The 19,279-nt window shown below is 37.3% G+C and overlaps 1 protein-coding gene across 4 annotated transcripts in view; it reads right to left on the bottom strand.

Moving 5' to 3' along the window:
- TMEM63A (transmembrane protein 63A) overlaps positions 1–19,279 on the bottom strand; it is a 44,203-nt gene that overhangs the window by 23,334 nt on the left and 1,590 nt on the right. For 2 of the 4 annotated variants that reach the window (XM_070734329.1, XM_070734325.1), the window contains exons 2-10: positions 17,730–17,921; positions 16,501–16,574; positions 15,801–15,855; positions 12,887–12,924; positions 11,460–11,602; positions 9,544–9,595; positions 6,583–6,691; positions 4,421–4,491; positions 548–628 (exon numbers count right to left, since the gene is read on the bottom strand). In XM_070734329.1, the coding sequence (XP_070590430.1) occupies positions 548–628; positions 4,421–4,491; positions 6,583–6,691; positions 9,544–9,595; positions 11,460–11,602; positions 12,887–12,924; positions 15,801–15,855; positions 16,501–16,574; positions 17,730–17,915 (809 nt within the window). In that variant the 5' untranslated portion in view covers positions 17,916–17,921. Of the gene's footprint in view, positions 1–547; positions 629–4,420; positions 4,492–6,582; positions 6,692–9,543; positions 9,596–11,459; positions 11,603–12,886; positions 12,925–15,800; positions 15,856–16,500; positions 16,575–17,729; positions 17,925–19,279 lie in introns of all 4 variants that reach the window. The other 2 variants (XM_070734328.1, XM_070734326.1) reach the window with 1 other exon arrangement.

Below are 19,279 nucleotides of genomic sequence, written 5' to 3'. Positions count from 1 at the left end.
TACTTTTGAAACATACTATATTGCATCTTAATCAGCAAACAGAATATAAATCCTTTAAATAAATAAGGTAAGATGAGAAAGAAATTAACCAGTTTTATTCACCAAACTCCTTAACTGATCAGGCCAACCTGCATCTAAATAAATTTAGTACACACAATGCAGCTTCACCAATAGGGGCACTTTCTTGGAACTTCTCAGAACAAGAGTCAAATTGTATGAATGTATGAATTATTTCAAAATGTATGAATTATTTCACTGAGAGAATCAAACATTGAACAAGTGAAATCAATCTATTGTGAGAATTACTATGACATCCTACCAATGTGTTATCTATTGAGTTATATAGTATGGTATACTATTTAATAAGTATTAAAATAGTATTTAATAATGAGTACTGTATAGTATGTACAGTAATAGGTTTTACAGCACAGGTCTCATAGATCGTCTGGTGACAAACAACCAATATTTATGACAATGGCACAGAAAGCCTATTGTAGTTAACATATTTTATATTTAAACTAAGATGCTTTCTCCATAATACAGGTACCTTTCATCGGATAGGTATGAGAGTTTGGCTACATCGTAACACAACTGCACTTCCTGCACAATGCAAGTTGGATATGCCTCTCTGCAAAAGGGAAAAAAAATAGCTAAGTTACCACAGATTAGTTATAGGAGGTTAAGCAAAATTTCAAAAGAATATGCTTATAATACAAAATCAAGTCATTCATCCTCAAGCCCATTTTGAACGGGATCAAATCTGATTTATTTCAGAATAGATTTACTGTCTGCTCCCACTGTCAGCTCTGTGAAACCTTACCTGCTGGCAGAAATAGTAAATAGGAGGATAATGCACCTCAGTAATTACAATACTGGTATTTGGCTCTAATGCTATGGATTATATTACTAAGGATGACATTTAAGGATTAATTGCCTAGGGCAGCATTTTCCGACCAGGTGTCTTCCATCTGCACTGTATTATGTTTCCCAAGATTTCAAATCAGTCCAATCAAAACCAATATCCATTGTGAATTATGGGAATTGCAATTCACAAATGTGGAAGGCCCTAGGCTAAGGAAAACCTGTGGAATTATTTCAAATAATTTTATCAAAATCATTTCCAAAATTGAAAAAGGAAGGGTTGGTTCACTACTATTATTATTGCAGAGGTGTAACACTGAGAACTATATTCTTCTTTACAGCATAACAATATCTAGACCATCAATAATTATTATACAGTACCTGCCATGTGAAAATTATATTATAATTATATATATGTTGTTGTGAGCCGCTCCGAGTCCTCGGAGAGGGGCGGCACACAAATCTAATAAATAATAATAATTATTATTATTATTATTGTTGTTGTTGTTGTTACTATTATTATTATTACTATTATTACTATTATTATTATAAAACAATCTTAAACAATTTTGTTGCCAACCCAGAACAAGAGCAAATTACTACTAGTATAGAACAATTTTCATTGCAGTATAAAACCATCTTCTCAAATGTTATGTATGTTATCCACCATCATTATTCAAGCACTGGAAACATTTTCTCTGCTTCCATTATTAACTCTTGTTATTTTTCAACTAAACAAATTGTTTGGCATAGATTCATGTCAAGATATAGCATTCACACCTTTCCTTAGGCTATGAAACTGCTTTTCTCAGACTGTAACTGAATAATAATTAATCTTACCCAGTTCCAAAAATGTAGATACAGTTTTTCTTTAAATGAGGAATACCATGACTTGATTATCCATGGCTACCTCAGTATAGTAGAGATATCAGATAGAACATGTATATTGTTAACTAATTTTGAATCAAATACAAATACTCCGTTCTTCAAACCAATTTCTTTTAAGAAAAATAATTTGAGATAAAAAGAGGTTTTTTAATGACTCCAGAAAAGCTAACTAAAATGTTTAAAAATTTGTCGATGAACTGTTGGAAATGTATGTGGTGGACTTTTTCAGAAGCACGTAAATACTGGACACAAATTCAACATTGGATTCAGAAAGACTATTGAATTTAAACCGGAGATATACCTTCTGGGTATTTTACCAGATAATTTTGACAAAGACGAAATGTATTTAATTATACATATATTTAAGACAGCTAGATTAGATTAGATTAGATTTATTGGATTTATATGCCGCCCCTCTCCGAAGACTCAGGGCGGCTCACAACAATAATAAAAAACAGTACACAATAACAAATCCAATGCCCACCAATCTAATTACAATTTAAAATTAGTAATTTCATAAAACAATCCCAATGTATATAAAAAACAGGTACACAGTCAATCAATCAACAAAACAGCATGGGCAAGGGGTAGGTGTTTTAGTTCCCCCATGCCTGACGGCAGAGGTGGGTCTTAAGGAGTTTACGAAAGGCAGAGAGGGTGGGGGCAATCCTAATCTCAGGGGGGAGCTGGTTCCAGAGGGTCGGGGCCCCACAGAGAAGGCTCTTCCCCTGGGTCCCGCCAGACGACATTGTTTAGTCGACGGGACCCGAAGAAGGCCGACTCTGTGGGACCTAATCAGTCGCTAGGATTGTATATGCATAAAACTGGAAATTGAATAGGGTACCAACTGAAAGGGAAGTTTTGACAAAAATTATGGAGTGTGCAGAGATGAATAGATTGACTTGGAAACTTAAAGATAAAACAAGATTCTGATTATTTTAAAATTTGGAAGAAGTTCTATGATTGTATAGAAAGTTAAGATATATGTATGTATTAATAATTAGCTAACTTTGGAAAAAATTGAAACAAGAGAATTAGACTTAAATATTAGAAGCCAGATGGCAAAGATAAGAAATGGTGGTAGCACTATGTAATGATATAACACAAAACATAGTTATTGTTTTTAGCTTAAACATATAGAATTTCATTTTATAGATTATGTGATGTATTATGAGAAGTTCTCCCTATTTCAGATACATATCGAATCTCTATTAGTTATGCGATACTGTATTAAGATTCAGATAAAAGAGATTTTGTTAATGATCACATTGAAGTAATATAAGGTTTTACAGTAAGGTGGAGAAAAATATTTTTTATTTAGAGGCTTAATAATTGATAGCATTGTATAAACTTTATAGAATTTTTAGATGAGGAAATAAAGATAAGTGCCTCCATCCTCCATTTTCTGAGCCAATGTAACAGACATCCAGTCTGGGATATGGAAGCTTGTCCAGTCAGCGAAGCAGTGGAAGTGATGTGCTGGTGCCTGGAGGCTGCTGGGGTCTGGAGGGTGTCAACAGACTCAAACTCAACCCTGATAAGGCGGAGTGGCTGTGGGTTTTGCCTCCCAAGGACAATCCCATCTGTCCGTCCATTACCCTGGGGGGGGGGAATCACTAACCCCCTCAGAGAGGGTCCGCAACTTGGGCGTCCTCCTCGATCCACAGCTCACATTAGAGAAACATCTTTCAGCTGTGGTGAGGGGGGCGTTTGCCCAGGTTCGCCTGGTGTACCAGTTGCCTCCCTATTTGGACCGGGAGTCACTGCTCACAGTCACTCATGCCCTCATCACCTTGAGGCTTGACCACTGTAATGCTCTCTACATGGGGCTACCTTTGAAAAGTGTTCGGAAACTTCAGATCGTGCAGAATGCAGCTGCGAGAGCTATCATGGGCTTTCCTAAATACACCCATGTCACACCAACACTCCGCAGTCTGCATTGGTTACCGATCAGTTTCCGGTCACAATTCAAAGTGTTGGTTATGACCTTTAAAGCCCTTCATGGCACCGGACCAGAATATCTCCGGGACCGCCTTCTGCCGCACTAATCCCAGCAACCAGTTAGGTCCCACAGAGTTGGCCTTCTCCGGGTCCCGTCAACTAAACAATGTCGTTTGGCGGGACCCAGGGGAAAAGACTTCTCTGTAGCGGCCCCGACCCTTTGGAACCAACTCCTCCCAGATATCAGAGTTGCCCCCACCCTCCTTGACTTTCATAAGCTCCTTAAAAGCCACCTCTGTCGTCAGGCATGGGGGAATTGAGACTTTCCCTCCCCCTAGGCCTATAAAATTTATGCATGGTATGTCAGTATGTATGATTGGTTTCTAAATTGGGGTTTTAAATTAACTTAAATATTAGATTTGTTTACATTGTATTATTATTGCTATTACCCGCCCCGAGTCTGCGGAGAGGGGCGGCATACAAATCTGATTAATAAAATAAATAATAAATAAATAAATAATAAGCTGGTCCCTTCCATGGATTGCACCTGCCTGTTGCCCACAGAGAGAGACTAATCCAGTTACCAGCTTATCTTCAAGGAAAATAGAAGAATTTCAATACTCTTTGCTCAATATACATGACTGAACTATTGCAACTTTAAAAATGTACGTTTGCAAATCTTTTTATATATAAAAAATAAATTTACATTTTTCATTTTAAAAAAACTTACTTGAAGTGATTTTCAATGGCTGTTTCACCAGCATGCCGGGGAAGGCCGGTTATGAACAGTGTACGTTTTATCTACATATTAAAAAATAACAGAGTCAGTGAATTGATCAGATAGAAAGGAAAACTGAAGTGCTAGATAATCTCCAAAGTCCCTCCTAACTCTTGGTATGATTCTACGACTGATTTCAATTCGGTTCTCTTTTTAACCTATACACATTTATAAATTACATTAAATTTAGCTTCAGTTCAGGAATATTTATTAAATTTCATTGCATGTTATATCTATGTAGGCTAATGTGGATCCTAGAGATAAGTAAGTCAAACTAGTATTCCTTCTAAGCGGAGCAGATCTGATCTTACCCCAAGTTCTTTCGAGGGACACATATAAGCTATTATGAGTGCAATAAATATAAATTTAAATGTAAATGTATCGGTAAATGTAAATATAAATGTAAATTCAGAAGTTCTTCAGCCACCCTCAGTACTGAACCTGTTTTTACAGTTCTTGCAGAACACAGAGATAACATTATTGATAATTACTGATATTCAGTAGCAAAAACAAAGTGATTAAGCCTTTATATAGTTATTTCTGTGCTTTAAACTTCATGTTAAACAAAAACATTACAAATATTTCCTGTCTGTTGTGTATAAATTTGCAATCACAGCAAATGTTTTTTAAATTGACAACAAGTTTATGTCATGTTGTGGTTAGCTCTGGCCCAGCTCCTGCCCCAAGGACTGTGGATGTGGGGGAGACATCCACATGCTGCAGGCCTGTTTTGCCTCGCCCCCCCCCCCCGGTGGAATCTGCTGATGAAGGCACTTCTGACCAAGAAGACATGAGTGACAGGGAGGAGGAGAGTGTGGCAGACAGCTCAGAAGGAGATCAGTTATCTAGCTCCTCCTTGGATTCAGAACAAGAGTTAATGATACAGCCACGCATGCGGAGAGCGATGCATAGGCAACAACTGAGAGATTATTATCAAAGAAAATGAGGCCACCTGTGGTTGGGTGGGGCTGTGGTGATTAGTGAGGCTGCTATAAATAGCAGCCTGTGGGTTTGGCCATTGTGGAGGATTATCTGATCATTGTTTCGTGACACAATCTGAAGTTAGTTGGGGGAAAGATCAAAAGCAACATGAGAAAATATTATTTCACTGAAAGAGTAGTAGAACCTTGGTAAATCCACAGTAACTGAATTTAAACATGCCTGGGATAAACATATCCATTGTAAGATAAAATACAGGTTGGTAAATCCACAGTAACTGAATTTAAACATGCCTGGGATAAACATATATCCATTATAAGATAAAATACAGCAAATAGTATAAGGGCAGACTAGATAGACCATGAGGTCTTATTCTGCCGTCAGTCTTCTATGTTTCTATGTTTCTACGCTTTACTGACTTTGACCTTTTGTGTGCTGCTTTTTCCCCACTTTGAAACTAAACCAGAGCAAAGTGTGTTTCACTTTGTGAAAGAGGAAGGACTGTGAATTGCTCACAGCTGCAAGCTAAGTATCACAGAACTGATAAGGGACTTGTACAAATTACCAGTTTGTTTGGAGACAAGTGCTCTTTGCTATACCAAAAGAGGGCTTGGTTTAAGTGAATTTTCCTTATAAAGAACATTGTTTTGAATTTTCAAACGTGTGGGTGTCTGAACTGTGAATTTTTGGGAGGATCTACCAGAGAGCCAGACAGAACAATGTCATAACTTTAAAATTAATTCTCCCCCCCCTCCCATCAGAAGCACAGATTAAATAAAAAAGGGGATGGTGGTGGGAATTGTGACCTTTTTGTCCTCCATAATATACACTGCAAACTTTCAATTACACTTTGTTTTAAAAGCAATGTTTTTATGAAACCGTTGTTGTCTAAGAGACAACTTGTTAATGGGGTAAAATTAAAGTGAGAGCAAGAAACATTATTGTCAATTTGAATAGACCTTTTATTAACACCACTGACACTACAAAGCTGAACCATGGAATAGGCAACTAAGTTTGTCCCATGTTGAAGACCCTCTCTTCCCATCACACCCCCAGTGAAGAAACAGGGGCATAAATACAAGCTGCCAAGAAGCAATTTTCGGAATCTAGTCTCTTCCTGGTTTTAATTTAACTGTTCAACTCCCAAATATTTTTGTGAATTCATAGAAACTTACTATGCTTTCTTTTTTGTATTTAATGGAAGTCACATGTTGTTTCATAAAGAGAGCTGTCAAAATCAAGTAAATCACAGCAAAAATTGTATGTAGCCAGAGAAGATCACTCCTGTGAAGTAGAACATTTCGGAAAATTAGAAATGAATTAATTGGAGTAAAATATTGGCATTGATTACATTGATCATGGCCTCACTTATTTGCCTGGCTTATAGGATGCCTCTGCCTGACTTTCTCAGAGTTGCCTGTTCACCTCTGAGACACATTCAACAAGTGCCCCTATAGGTAGTCCTTGGCTGAAATTATGTCACTGTTGAAAAAAATAGACTCACAACCTGTGCCTAAGTTATGGCTGTTGCACCGTCTTTATTATCAAAATTCAGGGACATGGCAGCTCATGCCTTCATCACCTCGAGGTTCGATTACTGCAATGCTCTCTACATGGGGCTACCTTTGAAAAGTGTTCGGAAACTTCAGATCGTGCAGAATGCAGCCGCGAGAGCCATTGTGGGGCTTCCTAGATTCGCCCACGTTTCTGCAACACTCCGCGGCCTGCACTGGCTGCCGATCGGTTTCCGGTCACAATTCAAAGTGTTGGTAATGACCTTTAAAGCCCTACATGGCATTGGGCCAGAATACATCCGGAACCTCCTTCTACCGCACGAATCCCAGCGGCCGATAAGGTCCCACAGAGTTGGCCTTCTCCGGGTCCCGTCGACCAAACAATGTCGTTTGGCGGGCCCCAGGGGAAGAGCCTTCTCTGTGGCGGCCCCAGCCCTCTGGAATCAACTCCCCCCAGAGATTAGAACGGCCCCCACCCTCCTTGTCTTTTGCAAATTACTCAAGACCCACTTTTGTCGCCAGGCATGGGGGAGGTAGGATATTCCTTCCCCTAGGCCATTACAAGTTATATATGGTATGTTTGTGTGTATGTTTGGTTTTTATAATAAGGGTTTTTAGTTGTTTTATTAAATTGGATTGTTAGATGTTGTTTTTTATCATTGTTCTTAGCCGCCCCGAGTCTGCGGAGAGGGGCGGCATACAAATTCAATAAATAATAATAATAATAATAATCTGCACTTATGACTCCAGGTTCACTGCCTGGGTCAGTACCACTCAGCCAGACACCCAGCCCATCAGCGTAGTGCAAAGTTGAGACAACTTGGGAAGCCTCAGCTGCCCATTTAGTTCACCACTGCTTACGACTGCAGGAGCATGCAACTTCCCCCACCTGTCTATGCCCCCCACCACCACCACCATTTATGCCATTTTTCTGCCCTGCACAACTGCACTTTTGGTGGAAGAGCTATGGCAGAAGTCAAGGCCTTTGGAAAAGATAGCTTTATGCCATGCTGATGGGTCCGGTTGATGGGCCACTGAGTTACAGTGTTCCTATGGTCCTAATTTTGGGCAAGCTGCCAAGCACCCATATATTTGATTATGCAGCTGTTTATTTATTTATTTATTTATTACTTAGATTTGTATGCCGCCTCTCTCCGAAGACTCTGTGGGTGTTTTAATGGCTGTAACTTTGGTCATGAGTTGTAAGTGAATTTTTTTCAGCAAGCTTTTAATTTTGAACAGTAAATGAATGAATGGTCATAAGTCAGACTACTTGTATATACCGTGGTAACTCTAAGAACGCCTCTACTTACGAACTTTTCTAGATAAGAACCAGGAGTTCAAGATTTTTTTGCCTTTTCTCAAGAACCATTTTCCACTTACAAACCCGAGCCTCCGAAACTGTAACCAGAAAAGGCAGGGAGAAGCTTCCGTGGAGCCTCTCTAGGAATCTCCTGGGAGGAAACAGGGCCGGAAAAGGTGGGGAGAAGCCTCCATAGGGCCTCTCTAGGAATCTCCTGGGAGGAAACAGGGCTGGAAAAGGTGGGGAGAAGCCTCCGTGGGGCCTCTCTAGGAATTTCCTGGGAGGAAACGGCCTCCACCTTCCCTGTGGTTTCCCCAATCGCACACATTATTTACTTTTACATTGATTCCTATGGGAAAAATTGCTGCTTCTTACAAACCTTTCTACTTAAGAACCTGGTCACGGAACGAATTAAGTTTGTAAGTAGAGGTACCTCTGTATGTGATTCTTTAGTTTACTCCGAAAGTGCTACAGGCTCAGATTCAAATAGTATTCCTCCACTGGTAGCCCACTTAGCTACACTATTCCTTTACAGATAGCTTATAGAAATAGCTACTGGGAGGGAAGTTATTTATTTTATTCAACTTCTAGGCCGCCCAATCCTGAAGGACTCAGGGCGGCTTGCAACAATAGAAAAATACAAATACAATAAAAAAGAAGTCAAATATGGAAAATCTAAAACTATAAACCCCAATTTTTAAAAAAAACCATAATTTAATCAATCCAGACAACACACCCCATACAATATAAATGGCCATGACAGATGTCAATTTCATGGCCCACAGGCCTGCCGGCACAGTCAGGACTTCACAGCCTTTCAGAAGGCCAGCAAGGTGGGAGCAGTATGGATATCGGGGGGGAGTTGGTTCCATAGAGCCGGGGCGGCCACAGAGAAGGCCCTGCCCCACGGTCCTACCAACCTGCGTTGCTTAGTTGACGGAACCTGAAGGAGGCCAACTCTGTGTGATCTTATTGGTCTCTGGGAGGTATGTGGCAGGAGACGGTCCTGTAGAAAGTCTGGCCCTAAGCCATGTAGGGCTTTATAGGTAATAACCAACAAAGAAAATATGTCAGCATATTTTCTTAGACTTTGGGAATTACATTTCCCAAGTTGCATGACACTTAGGTTACATTCTAGGATTCAAGGAAGAATTCAGTGATACCTGTATAGTTATTACATTGTTGTCTTCAATGCACATATAGCACATCTTATTCTTCTCTACTACATAATTAAAAAATATTGTCCAAACTGAAAAGTAAAGAATGTTCAAGGAAAGCATTCTGTGTGTATAGGATGCAAACATTTCATGACTGCTTACCCTATTCGTAAGTTTGCTATAGTAGTTCTTCCAAAGCTATATGGATCTTTATCTAAGAGGAAGAAAATAATAATTTAAGTATGTTTTATACATTCATTTGCAAATAATTATTATACAAATACAATAGCTTGGTTATCCTGTTACTTCTGCTTTTTAAGATAAACATAACATAAAATAGTTCCACTGAATCAAATCAAGGGATAACAGGATCCATCGAAAAGGAGAAAATGGATACAAGGCCCATATTTTGCCCTTGTCTCCTTGCTCCAATTCAGACTAATAGCCCATGATAGTCTCTAAATCTATTTCCAATTAACTTCATCTGATGATTCCTAGTGTTTTTAAAGAGAGCAACAAAAATGAATCTTGATTTTATGCAGCTCAAAATGCTTCCCTGTCACCTTTTTTCTAAAGTGTATTCAGACATTCTAGCCTACTCATAAGGAAGGTATTCAAACTTTCAGTCATACTGGCTGGCCTTTTCTACATTTCATTCCAGCTCTATTATAATAGTATTGTTTAACTTTAAACCAAGTGATGAGAACTATAGATGTGACATACCGGTAATTGCTCACTACATTTCTGTAACGGGATTATACTGTTAGCAGTTTTTCTATCTTCTTGCAACCTAGAGAAATCCCAACCTTCCATCTTCTTATCAGCTGACGATCTCAACATTCCAATTCCTTTCAATGAAATTTCTCATGTCTGCTGTCTATCTGAAAGGTCCACTTTGCCTAGCAAGGGAACTCACTCCAATTACAGAGACAAAGACCTATCCAGCTTCTCCAAACTGGCCAAACTCCTGCTTTGTGACCCCCAACTTCAATTTTTTTTAAAAACCTTTGCTTTTTCATTGTTCAGGGCCCATCTTCCTTGTAAAGCAGGTATCTAATTATTATTACAATAAATAAATATGAATCTCTTTCTCAGGTTATGCTTCTTACTTTGGCAAAATTCTATGGCAATTAAACAATTGTGAAAATTATTCTGAAACTATATATTTTTGCAACAACTATATACAGTAATACTTTTTGAAACTTGGAAACAACGTTGTGAGAGAGAAAAGTTTTTCTCTCTTTATTCTTCCACTCTGTTCCCAGAGTTCAGGAATAGATGGAACACAAGGTCTCTATAGTTTCATAGCTTTCCTTGACGAGCAGAAACTGGATAAAAAGACAATCTTTTTTTCTCTGTCCATTAAGAATTACATTGACAATCCACCTAGACATATTACAATATAACAATCTGCAACTCAAATCCTATGAAGCTATCTTAACAACTTTATGCAGAAATACAAGGGGGGGAAACAATTTCACAAAACCCAATCTAAAACATTATATTGTTCATAACAAACTATCTTGTTATACTTACTGATTTCTTACAACCTTGACAATCCTTATGCATTGCAGAAAGAGAGAAGCATATATTTTAACTTTGGCAGTTTCACTTTCCTGAACTATTAGAAAATCACAAGAATAATATTTTTCAGGAAAATATAATCCCTTAATTCCAGACCTCTTTATATACTGAAAAGCTAAATATGGACAGTTTTAAATTCAGTTTTTTTCCATTTTAGTATTGTCCTAAAATAAAAAGGCTGCTAGAGTTTCTATATATGGAATGGACAAATTGACAGAATTTCAATTATCAAAAGTTAGCAGGTATGTCAAACTCTATTTCATTGACGGTCGCATCAGATTTCTGTTTGACCTCAGGGGGCCAGGGGCTCGTGGCTAGGGTGGCTAGGGTGGGCTTTTAATTTTCATTAGCTATTTCAATAGTCTCATATGACTCATAGTTCTAATCTTCAAGGCAATTCAGGTACTGTAATAGAGAACACTTCAAGTACTACAGTTAAATCACATTGTTCTGTTTTGCACATATGCAATTCAAATTAAAAAAAAGTTTCTTACCATACATGTCACCCGATAGGTTTGCAGGAAGTATAACACACAAAGACAGCATGCTGACCACGATCAAGAGACAGATGAGATTGCGTTGAAAGGAGAGGTAAGTAATGGCATCATGCCCACATTGATCGTAAATTTCGTCATCACTGTAACCACAAATAAAGAGAAGTCAATCACCAAACTTGAAAGATATTTAACCATAAGGAAATTACTACATAGAAACAAATCAAAAGTGCTTGTCATATCTAATAAAATACTATAAAAATAATGGAAACACAAAAATGATCAATAGTGTTCAAATGATTGCTTCTGAAGTTATATACCCTTATTTTAACTATCTTCTATTTTACATGCCTTCTGTATTCCACCTACTTAGAAGCATGTTTGACAAAGAATTCTCAACAGCTCTATTCATTTAATGGAATGGTTTGTCCGGTGAATGCAATAGATCCTGCCTCCATCTATTATTTTCTAAATACTATTTTATTTTTATAGACTTTTCTCCTATACCACAAGTTTTAAATATTTTGGTTTCTACTTCTGAGTGATGCGTATTTAAAATTGTAGCGTTATCACTGTAACTATAAATCATTTTAGAGACTCAAAGTAATGCTACTACATAACATAAAAATTAATAATTAAGATGGACGTAAAAATACATCTGTATAAAAAATTTGAGCCTATTCTGCTCCTGCTTTTTTAAAATTAAGCTTGTCAACCATTATTCCATAATAAATAAGTTTTCTTAAATTGCTATTCTAGGTTAAAGTAGTCTTACATACAGAAGTAAAATAAAATTCCAATTTAAAACTGAGCTACCTAATAGAACAATAAGGCTTAATCCTATAAATTAAGACAATTGATTGGATACTATAAAAACTGAAATGTCACTCAAATTTTAGAATATAGCATTTTAATTGTTTTTTCTTAATGAAAAATGCAGCAATACTGATCATAGAATTTTTAATTTAATTTGCAGCTGATTCAGAACAGTTATTGCATTTCTGTAGAACAACATTAACCAAAGTACTTAACCATAAAATAGCACCTGTTACAAAATCCAAAGTTACACATATACTTTATACTAATCAAGTAATTTAGTTTATATGAATTACTAGATCTTTATTCATTCCTTGAAAAAATATTAAAATGTTCTAACCTGAGAGGAACTATACCAGATTCATATTTTAAGGGAAACCTAAGTCTAAAATACGGTAATTTAAAATTAACATCAAAGCTATGAGTTGATAGTATGAAGGGCAATATGATTTCTTTAATAATTACAATTCCTATTTACTGAATGTATAACAATAATGCATAAAATAGTCAGCAAACAGGACATTGAGAAATTGAGAAAAATGCAAATACTTTTCTATTTTCTTAGCAATATTAAACAAAATATTCAGATCAGAACTTTAGTGCATACTTACTGCATGAGAAAGGCAGAAGCCATCCAAGAACAAAATCCCTAGAAATAAATATTTGCAGAATTGTTATTCTGAAAATAAACCAGTTTTAGATATAACACAAAGCCTCTGGGTAAGATCATCCATCACCATGGGTTAAGGTATCTGCAATATACAGACAATATCCAATTCTACAGTTCTACCACTGGTGACCCAAGTGATGGTGTTGCTGCCCTCTCATAGTGCCCGGAGGCTGTGCAGACCTGAATGGGAGAACAACAGGCTTCCCTTGAATGATTCTGAGCATACAGAAACCTAAGAACTGTCATCTTTTGTTCTGATGGGGTAGAAATACCCCAGATGGATCTAGTTTGAAACTTGTGGGCTCTCCTGGGCTTGCAATACCTGCTCAAAGAGCAGATGGCAATCACAGCTAGGATAGCCTTTGCTGCACCAAGTCCCTCTGCTCAATCATTCAAGCCCTGGTCATCTCAGAGTTGGACTATTGCAAGCAGTCTACATGGGGATATCCTTGAAGAGCATTCAGAAGATACAGGACGGTGCAGAGTGTGAATTGCATTGGCTACACATTGTTTGTTTCTGATGTAATTCAAGGTGATGGTAATCACCTGTAAAACTCTCCAGGTTACTTGAGAGATCGTCTCACCCCACTGGGATTGCCCTGCCTTCCCCCTCCATGCCAGCGGAGGAGGCATACTGCATGCTCCATCAGCCAGGGTATTCTGGTGGTGTCCAGAAAAATCTTCGCTGCTATTACTACTGCCCTTTGGAACAACTTGGTCCCCAGAGTGAGGTCGGCTCCAATCAGAGGTGGGTTTCTACTGATTCCAATCAATTCTTTAGAACCATTAATAATCCAATGATGACATCACAGAGCCTGTCAGAGTCTCTGTGTGTGCTGCCATCTTGGACTTTGCTTCTGTGCATGCACAGAAGCTAATTTTCGCTTCTGCACATGCGCAGAAGCTATTTTTTAAATTGCTGCAGGAGGGGCACACAGGCGCAACCCTGAGCAAAGAATCCAGAACCCACCCCTGGCTCCAACCCTCCGGATCTTCCACAAAAACTTAAAAGATCTGGCTCTGCCAGTTGATTTGAGGTTCCAATGGTTTCACATTGGGAGTGATTGATATATTAATAATAGATGTCACTTCACTTCTTTCAAATCCTGATCCCTCCCCATCTTTTAGTTAGGGCTCAGTTTTATCTTTTTAATATTGTACACACACACACCTGAGTTATTCCATGGTAAGATGGGTAGCCAATAAATTTTACAAATAAAGTAAAAATAATTATTAGCAGTAATCCTGTTGCAGAATGTGGCTCTCCCTTGCTCTTTCCAGCTACAATTGTCATATGCATTTGGTCAGGGGTGTCAAACTCATGGCCAGTAGGCTGGATGCATCACACGCTGATCATGCCCACTCCCATTTTAGCGAAAGGGGGGAAAGTTGCAATAAGTCATGTGACAACATGATGACGCGAGTTTGACCCCCCCCCTGCTCTAAGCAATTTAAATTCTGCACTTCTCAAACAAGGAAATTGAAGGGACACAAGCAAGTATCAGGAAATTTAAAAAAAACAAACTTTATGAATTGGTGGCAACAAAGATCCCCGTAAATTGTGTTTTGTCACCATTTAGAATAAGCGAAGGGATATTCTTGGATCATATTTACCTGTCCAATATTTAAGAGAAGTTTTCAAATGGAAGTTTCCTGAACTTACAATCTTTAGTGTAATGGAAAACACCAAAAAGATGGGATTGTCCCAGTAAATTACACAGTAAATTTATTAAAATAATTGGCTAGATGTAATCTATAATGGTGTCTCCCATTTCTCTAACTGCAGAAATTGCTCTTTATTCCATATTTTAATAATACATATTCCTCAGAGTCAACAGGATCTTGCGGGGGGAGGGAATCAACTGCAAATGTAATCATTATGATGTGAAACAATCATAATCATTATTGGATAAATACACTTACACTGTTTATATTATTTTAGAAGAAAATCGTAAAATGGTATTAATTTTACTTAATATTTCAACCATTTTATGATTTAAAATAAGTGGATCACTCCAATTCTAGAATGTGCAATTCGCTTCGTGAATCACATTAAATCTCCTTTCAATACCAACGATCTGACTACTTCAAGAAGAGATATAATGGCAATTTTTCAGAACTGAATCCTACAGTCTGAAAGCAATTTGTGCTATTGCAGACACAGGAGTCTACTCAAAACAGAATTGTTTTGGGGACAGACCATTGCAGAACATTTAATATTGCTTCCAGTTTAGAAGATTTGCTTCCAGAAAAATAATAAGTTACTCTGGGAATGGGTATACAGTTGTCCTAGAGATAAACAGACACTCAAAGATATACAATAAGAACAAACAAAACATTGTGAGGATGCCATTCCTAAAATAATGAGTTTTACATTTACCTAGTTTAAAAGTATTAACTGCACAATGATATTTCTTTACAACATTGATTCTCTATCTGTAAAATATTTTAAAATTTAAAACTTTAAACTTCTTTAAAGTTTAAAGAAAATTTCTGTATTTCCATAAACGAGTCTGTAAAGTATTGGAATAAGATGGGAACTATAAAAATATTTCCTTTTAAAATATTTCTAAAAATACTACGTGACAATATTTTACGAATCGCAAAATGTTATGTACTTAATGCAATAGACAACTGACCAGAGGAGATATTCTGCCAGCGTGAACTGGTAGCGCCAACTGCGGATGGTTCCACCCAGACATAATGCTGTCCCATTTAGCCACCTTTTGTGGCTGTGCGCATGCACATGTGTGAGTAAAGAGCATGTGTGGGACACTGTGCACATGTGCAGAGGCACATGCTCACATTTGCAAACCTTTAGGGAAGGGAAGAGAAAAACCACCCCTGCAACTTACCTCTTCAGTAGGAGGTTCTTCAAAAACAGTAGTGGACTCAAATACCTCAGAATATCTAGATTCAGTAGAAAACAAAACAACAGACTTCAATGTTAGAATTTTATAATAATATAATAGTTGTTGAAAACTTCATACATTTATTTTAAAAGGCATTTAATTATGAAAATACATGAAGTAAAAATATTTTTATAATAAAAGATGCTAAGGCTCAGGAAAGGACAAAAATAAGCAATAGGCACAAACACACACACACACTACAGTACCTGAAAGGAGCAGAGTAAGATTTCAAAGTTATTTATCTCTATAACATTTCTCAAATTTCTGTTACTCTTTAACCTTAAGGGATCTAGGCAGCAGACCTCCCACTCCTGTTCAGCCATTTACTCAGCCAAATATGGTCTACACTAGATATTAAAGTTTTTAAAGTAGTAAGCAACGCTGCATGGTTCTTGCAATGATATAGATGCCTTTTTATATTTAATAAAGTCCAATAATGGGTATATTAACCCCTCCTCCCTAACAAAAGCATATTTTTTAGTAACATCTTCAGCAGGGATACATTCATTACAGTGAACACAGATATATACTCAATTTCAAAAAGAGGCATCTAATCAATTTCTACACAATCAAAAAGTATGGTGTTACGGTATCATGTTCTACAGAACACACTACGTTATAGATACAAACTTCTTATATTTACCTTTCTGATACTAAGGCAATGCGACCATAATCCCAAAATCTTCTTCTAATAACTGAAAATATCAATAGCAGGATCTAGAAAATAAAAAGGGGATCAATTAAAGGTTCAGTGCTCATATTGAATTATGTTTCCTCTGCTTCGTTTTTGCTTTTAATTTAGACAATATAAAAGCTTCAAAATCAAGTAGAACACCAACACAAAGTAATCTAATATTTGGTAATTGTTGTGGTTCAGCCTGGGACCCCTCCGGGAATGGCTGATTTGCTGTCGGTGTCCGGCTCAGAGGCTGAGGACCAGGAGGGGCAGACTGATGAAGAAGCTGAATCCCAGGCTGAAGATGAAGGACAGCCAGAGTTCCACCAGGGGGAGCTCTCCCCAGCAAGCAGCCTGGATTCCCTGGGGGAAGATGCTAGTGACTTCATAGATATGCGACAGAGGAGAGCTAACGAGAGAAGAACGCAATTGGCCAGATATTTCCAGCATTAGGGGTCGCAGCTGGGTTTGGGTGTGGTGCTTGGGAAAGGATAAAAGGCGGCCCCACCCTTCCTGGCTTGTGGAGTTTTATCTTGGAGATTCGTGAGACCTGTTTGTGAACTTTGGTGGCTACAATCCTGGTTTGTGCCTTGGACTCTTGAAACCTTGGGGGGGGGTGCCAGCAAGAAGCTTTTGGAATTGACTGGACATCAGGACCCTGTTGTAAAGTATTGTAACCTGTCTGCTGTGAAGACAGGTTTTCCTTTGTGCTTATTTTTTCCTGCTATAAATTACTTTTGGATTTTACCAGAGTGTCTGGCTGTTTTTCAGTGGGTGTGGAGGTCTGGGAAAACCCAGACAGAACAGTAATGAAGATACATTAGTTAAACGAATGCTTTTTACACAACACTGCATAGATTATATTATTATATTATAAAAATATAATGAATAGTATTAAATTGCAGTAGAAGAACACTCAAACGAACAGATGCTACCTTTAAATCGGGAGACAGTACAATTTTTTTTCAGATTCAAGAGAATGAAATAGAATTGCTATCAGCATGGCAAACCCTATTTTCCAGCACATTTCTTTAGTGGAATAGGAAGAAGGGAATATTGAAACCCTTCTTTTCAAAGCTATATATATTTCAGGAAAATGAAATAAACTATTTATTCACCCTTCAAATTGCCAAGAGCCAATAATGTGGAAGAAAAAATATCAGCCAGCTACATAAAAATAAATAAATCAAGCCTACCAAAAAGCAGATTACATCAAGCAGCAGGACAGTAGGAATCCCACCAAAGGTTACTCCTTGAAATACAGTACTTCCTGATGCAGAACTGTAACAGTAGGTGACATTTGGAGAATCAGAATCATTTCTTCTACTTAACAAAGGAACCAGTTGTGAATCACCAGCATCCAAAGTCAGGAATGCAATCATGTTGTCCTACTTGGAGAAAGAAATTGGATAGCAGGAAAAATACAGATTATTTATTTTTATTTATTTTTATTAAATTTATTTGCCACCCATCTCATTTTGAAGCAAATTTTATATTGTACAATTTGAGGTGGAGGGGTGGGGTGGAAGCAAGATTACTTTGAGCAAAAACTATTTAACTTTAAGCAACACTTAAAAGTATCAGTTTTCACTAAGTATTTTGAAAAACATTTAGCAGACTCAAATAAACATCCTTTAGCATGGCAACATTTTAATAACATTCCTACATAAGGGTTAGATGTAAGGATTATGACTGGGAGAAGGCGCAGGTATAGAATCTCTTATTTATTTTTAATATTTTCAAAGATACCATATATAACATTCATGAGGAGACAGACTAGGTAAAAAGATCTCTGTATTTTAGCTATACAACCTGCCCTACAGCTTTAATCCAGTGCACTTTCTGACACCTAGGTGATGCAATTACCTAATCTATTTAAGTGAAGAGCTAAAAATCTTGACAAAATATTTTTGTCTATTTGTTGTCAGTTTTCATAGCTGTTCCAAGCATAGAAGAAACTTGCTCATTTCCAGCCATCTAGAAATATTTAAAGCTATAAAAGACCACTTCCAAAAAAGAGTAGTTCACTTAAAATTATCAAAATTATGCAGGGGCAGCTACACCCAACGGAGCCTTTAAACATTTTGTATGACCCCGCTTGGAACAGGAGTGTTTATTTCCAATCATTTATGTCTTTGATATCATCTGACTGGATTACAATATAATCTATGTGGGACTGCCCTTGGAGAGAGTCAGAATGTACATCTGGTCCAGAATGCAGAGATTTGAAAGGTATGCTTTGGTCTCTTATATAAATTGCTACGAATGCTAGACATTTCCTATTTACTCTTTGATACAATGATACATTTGTCACATCTGAAGCTTTATGGCTCAGGACCAGAATATCTGGAGGATTTATTTTATTTATTTATTTGTCCAATACACAATGCATATTGAAGAGAATAGACATGTAGTAATATATATTAAAAAAGGGATAAAAAAAGGATAGAAAAAAAGATAAAATAGAGAAGATATATGAAAGGAAGAAAAGATATATGAGATAAAGGAGAGACAATTGGACAGGGGACGAAAGGCACACTAGTGCACTTATGTATTATTCCCAACAATTTCTGTCAATCCCTTTAAATTTGTCTGTATGTGCTCTCTATGACCCTTCACTTAGAGAACATTATCTCCAGGGATCTTAGAAGTGAACTTTCTTGTTGTTGCCATGTAAAACAGCACCATTCAAGTGGGATCTTCACTACTGCGTTTCAGAAGGATCATTAAAGCATGGTCATTTTAG

The sequence above is a fragment of the Erythrolamprus reginae genome, chromosome 1 (genome assembly GCF_031021105.1).
Source record: "Erythrolamprus reginae isolate rEryReg1 chromosome 1, rEryReg1.hap1, whole genome shotgun sequence".
Lineage (NCBI taxonomy): Eukaryota > Metazoa > Chordata > Lepidosauria > Squamata > Dipsadidae > Erythrolamprus > Erythrolamprus reginae.
Note: the sequence above shows the minus strand (reverse complement) of the source record. Positions and strands in the feature narration are given on the sequence as shown.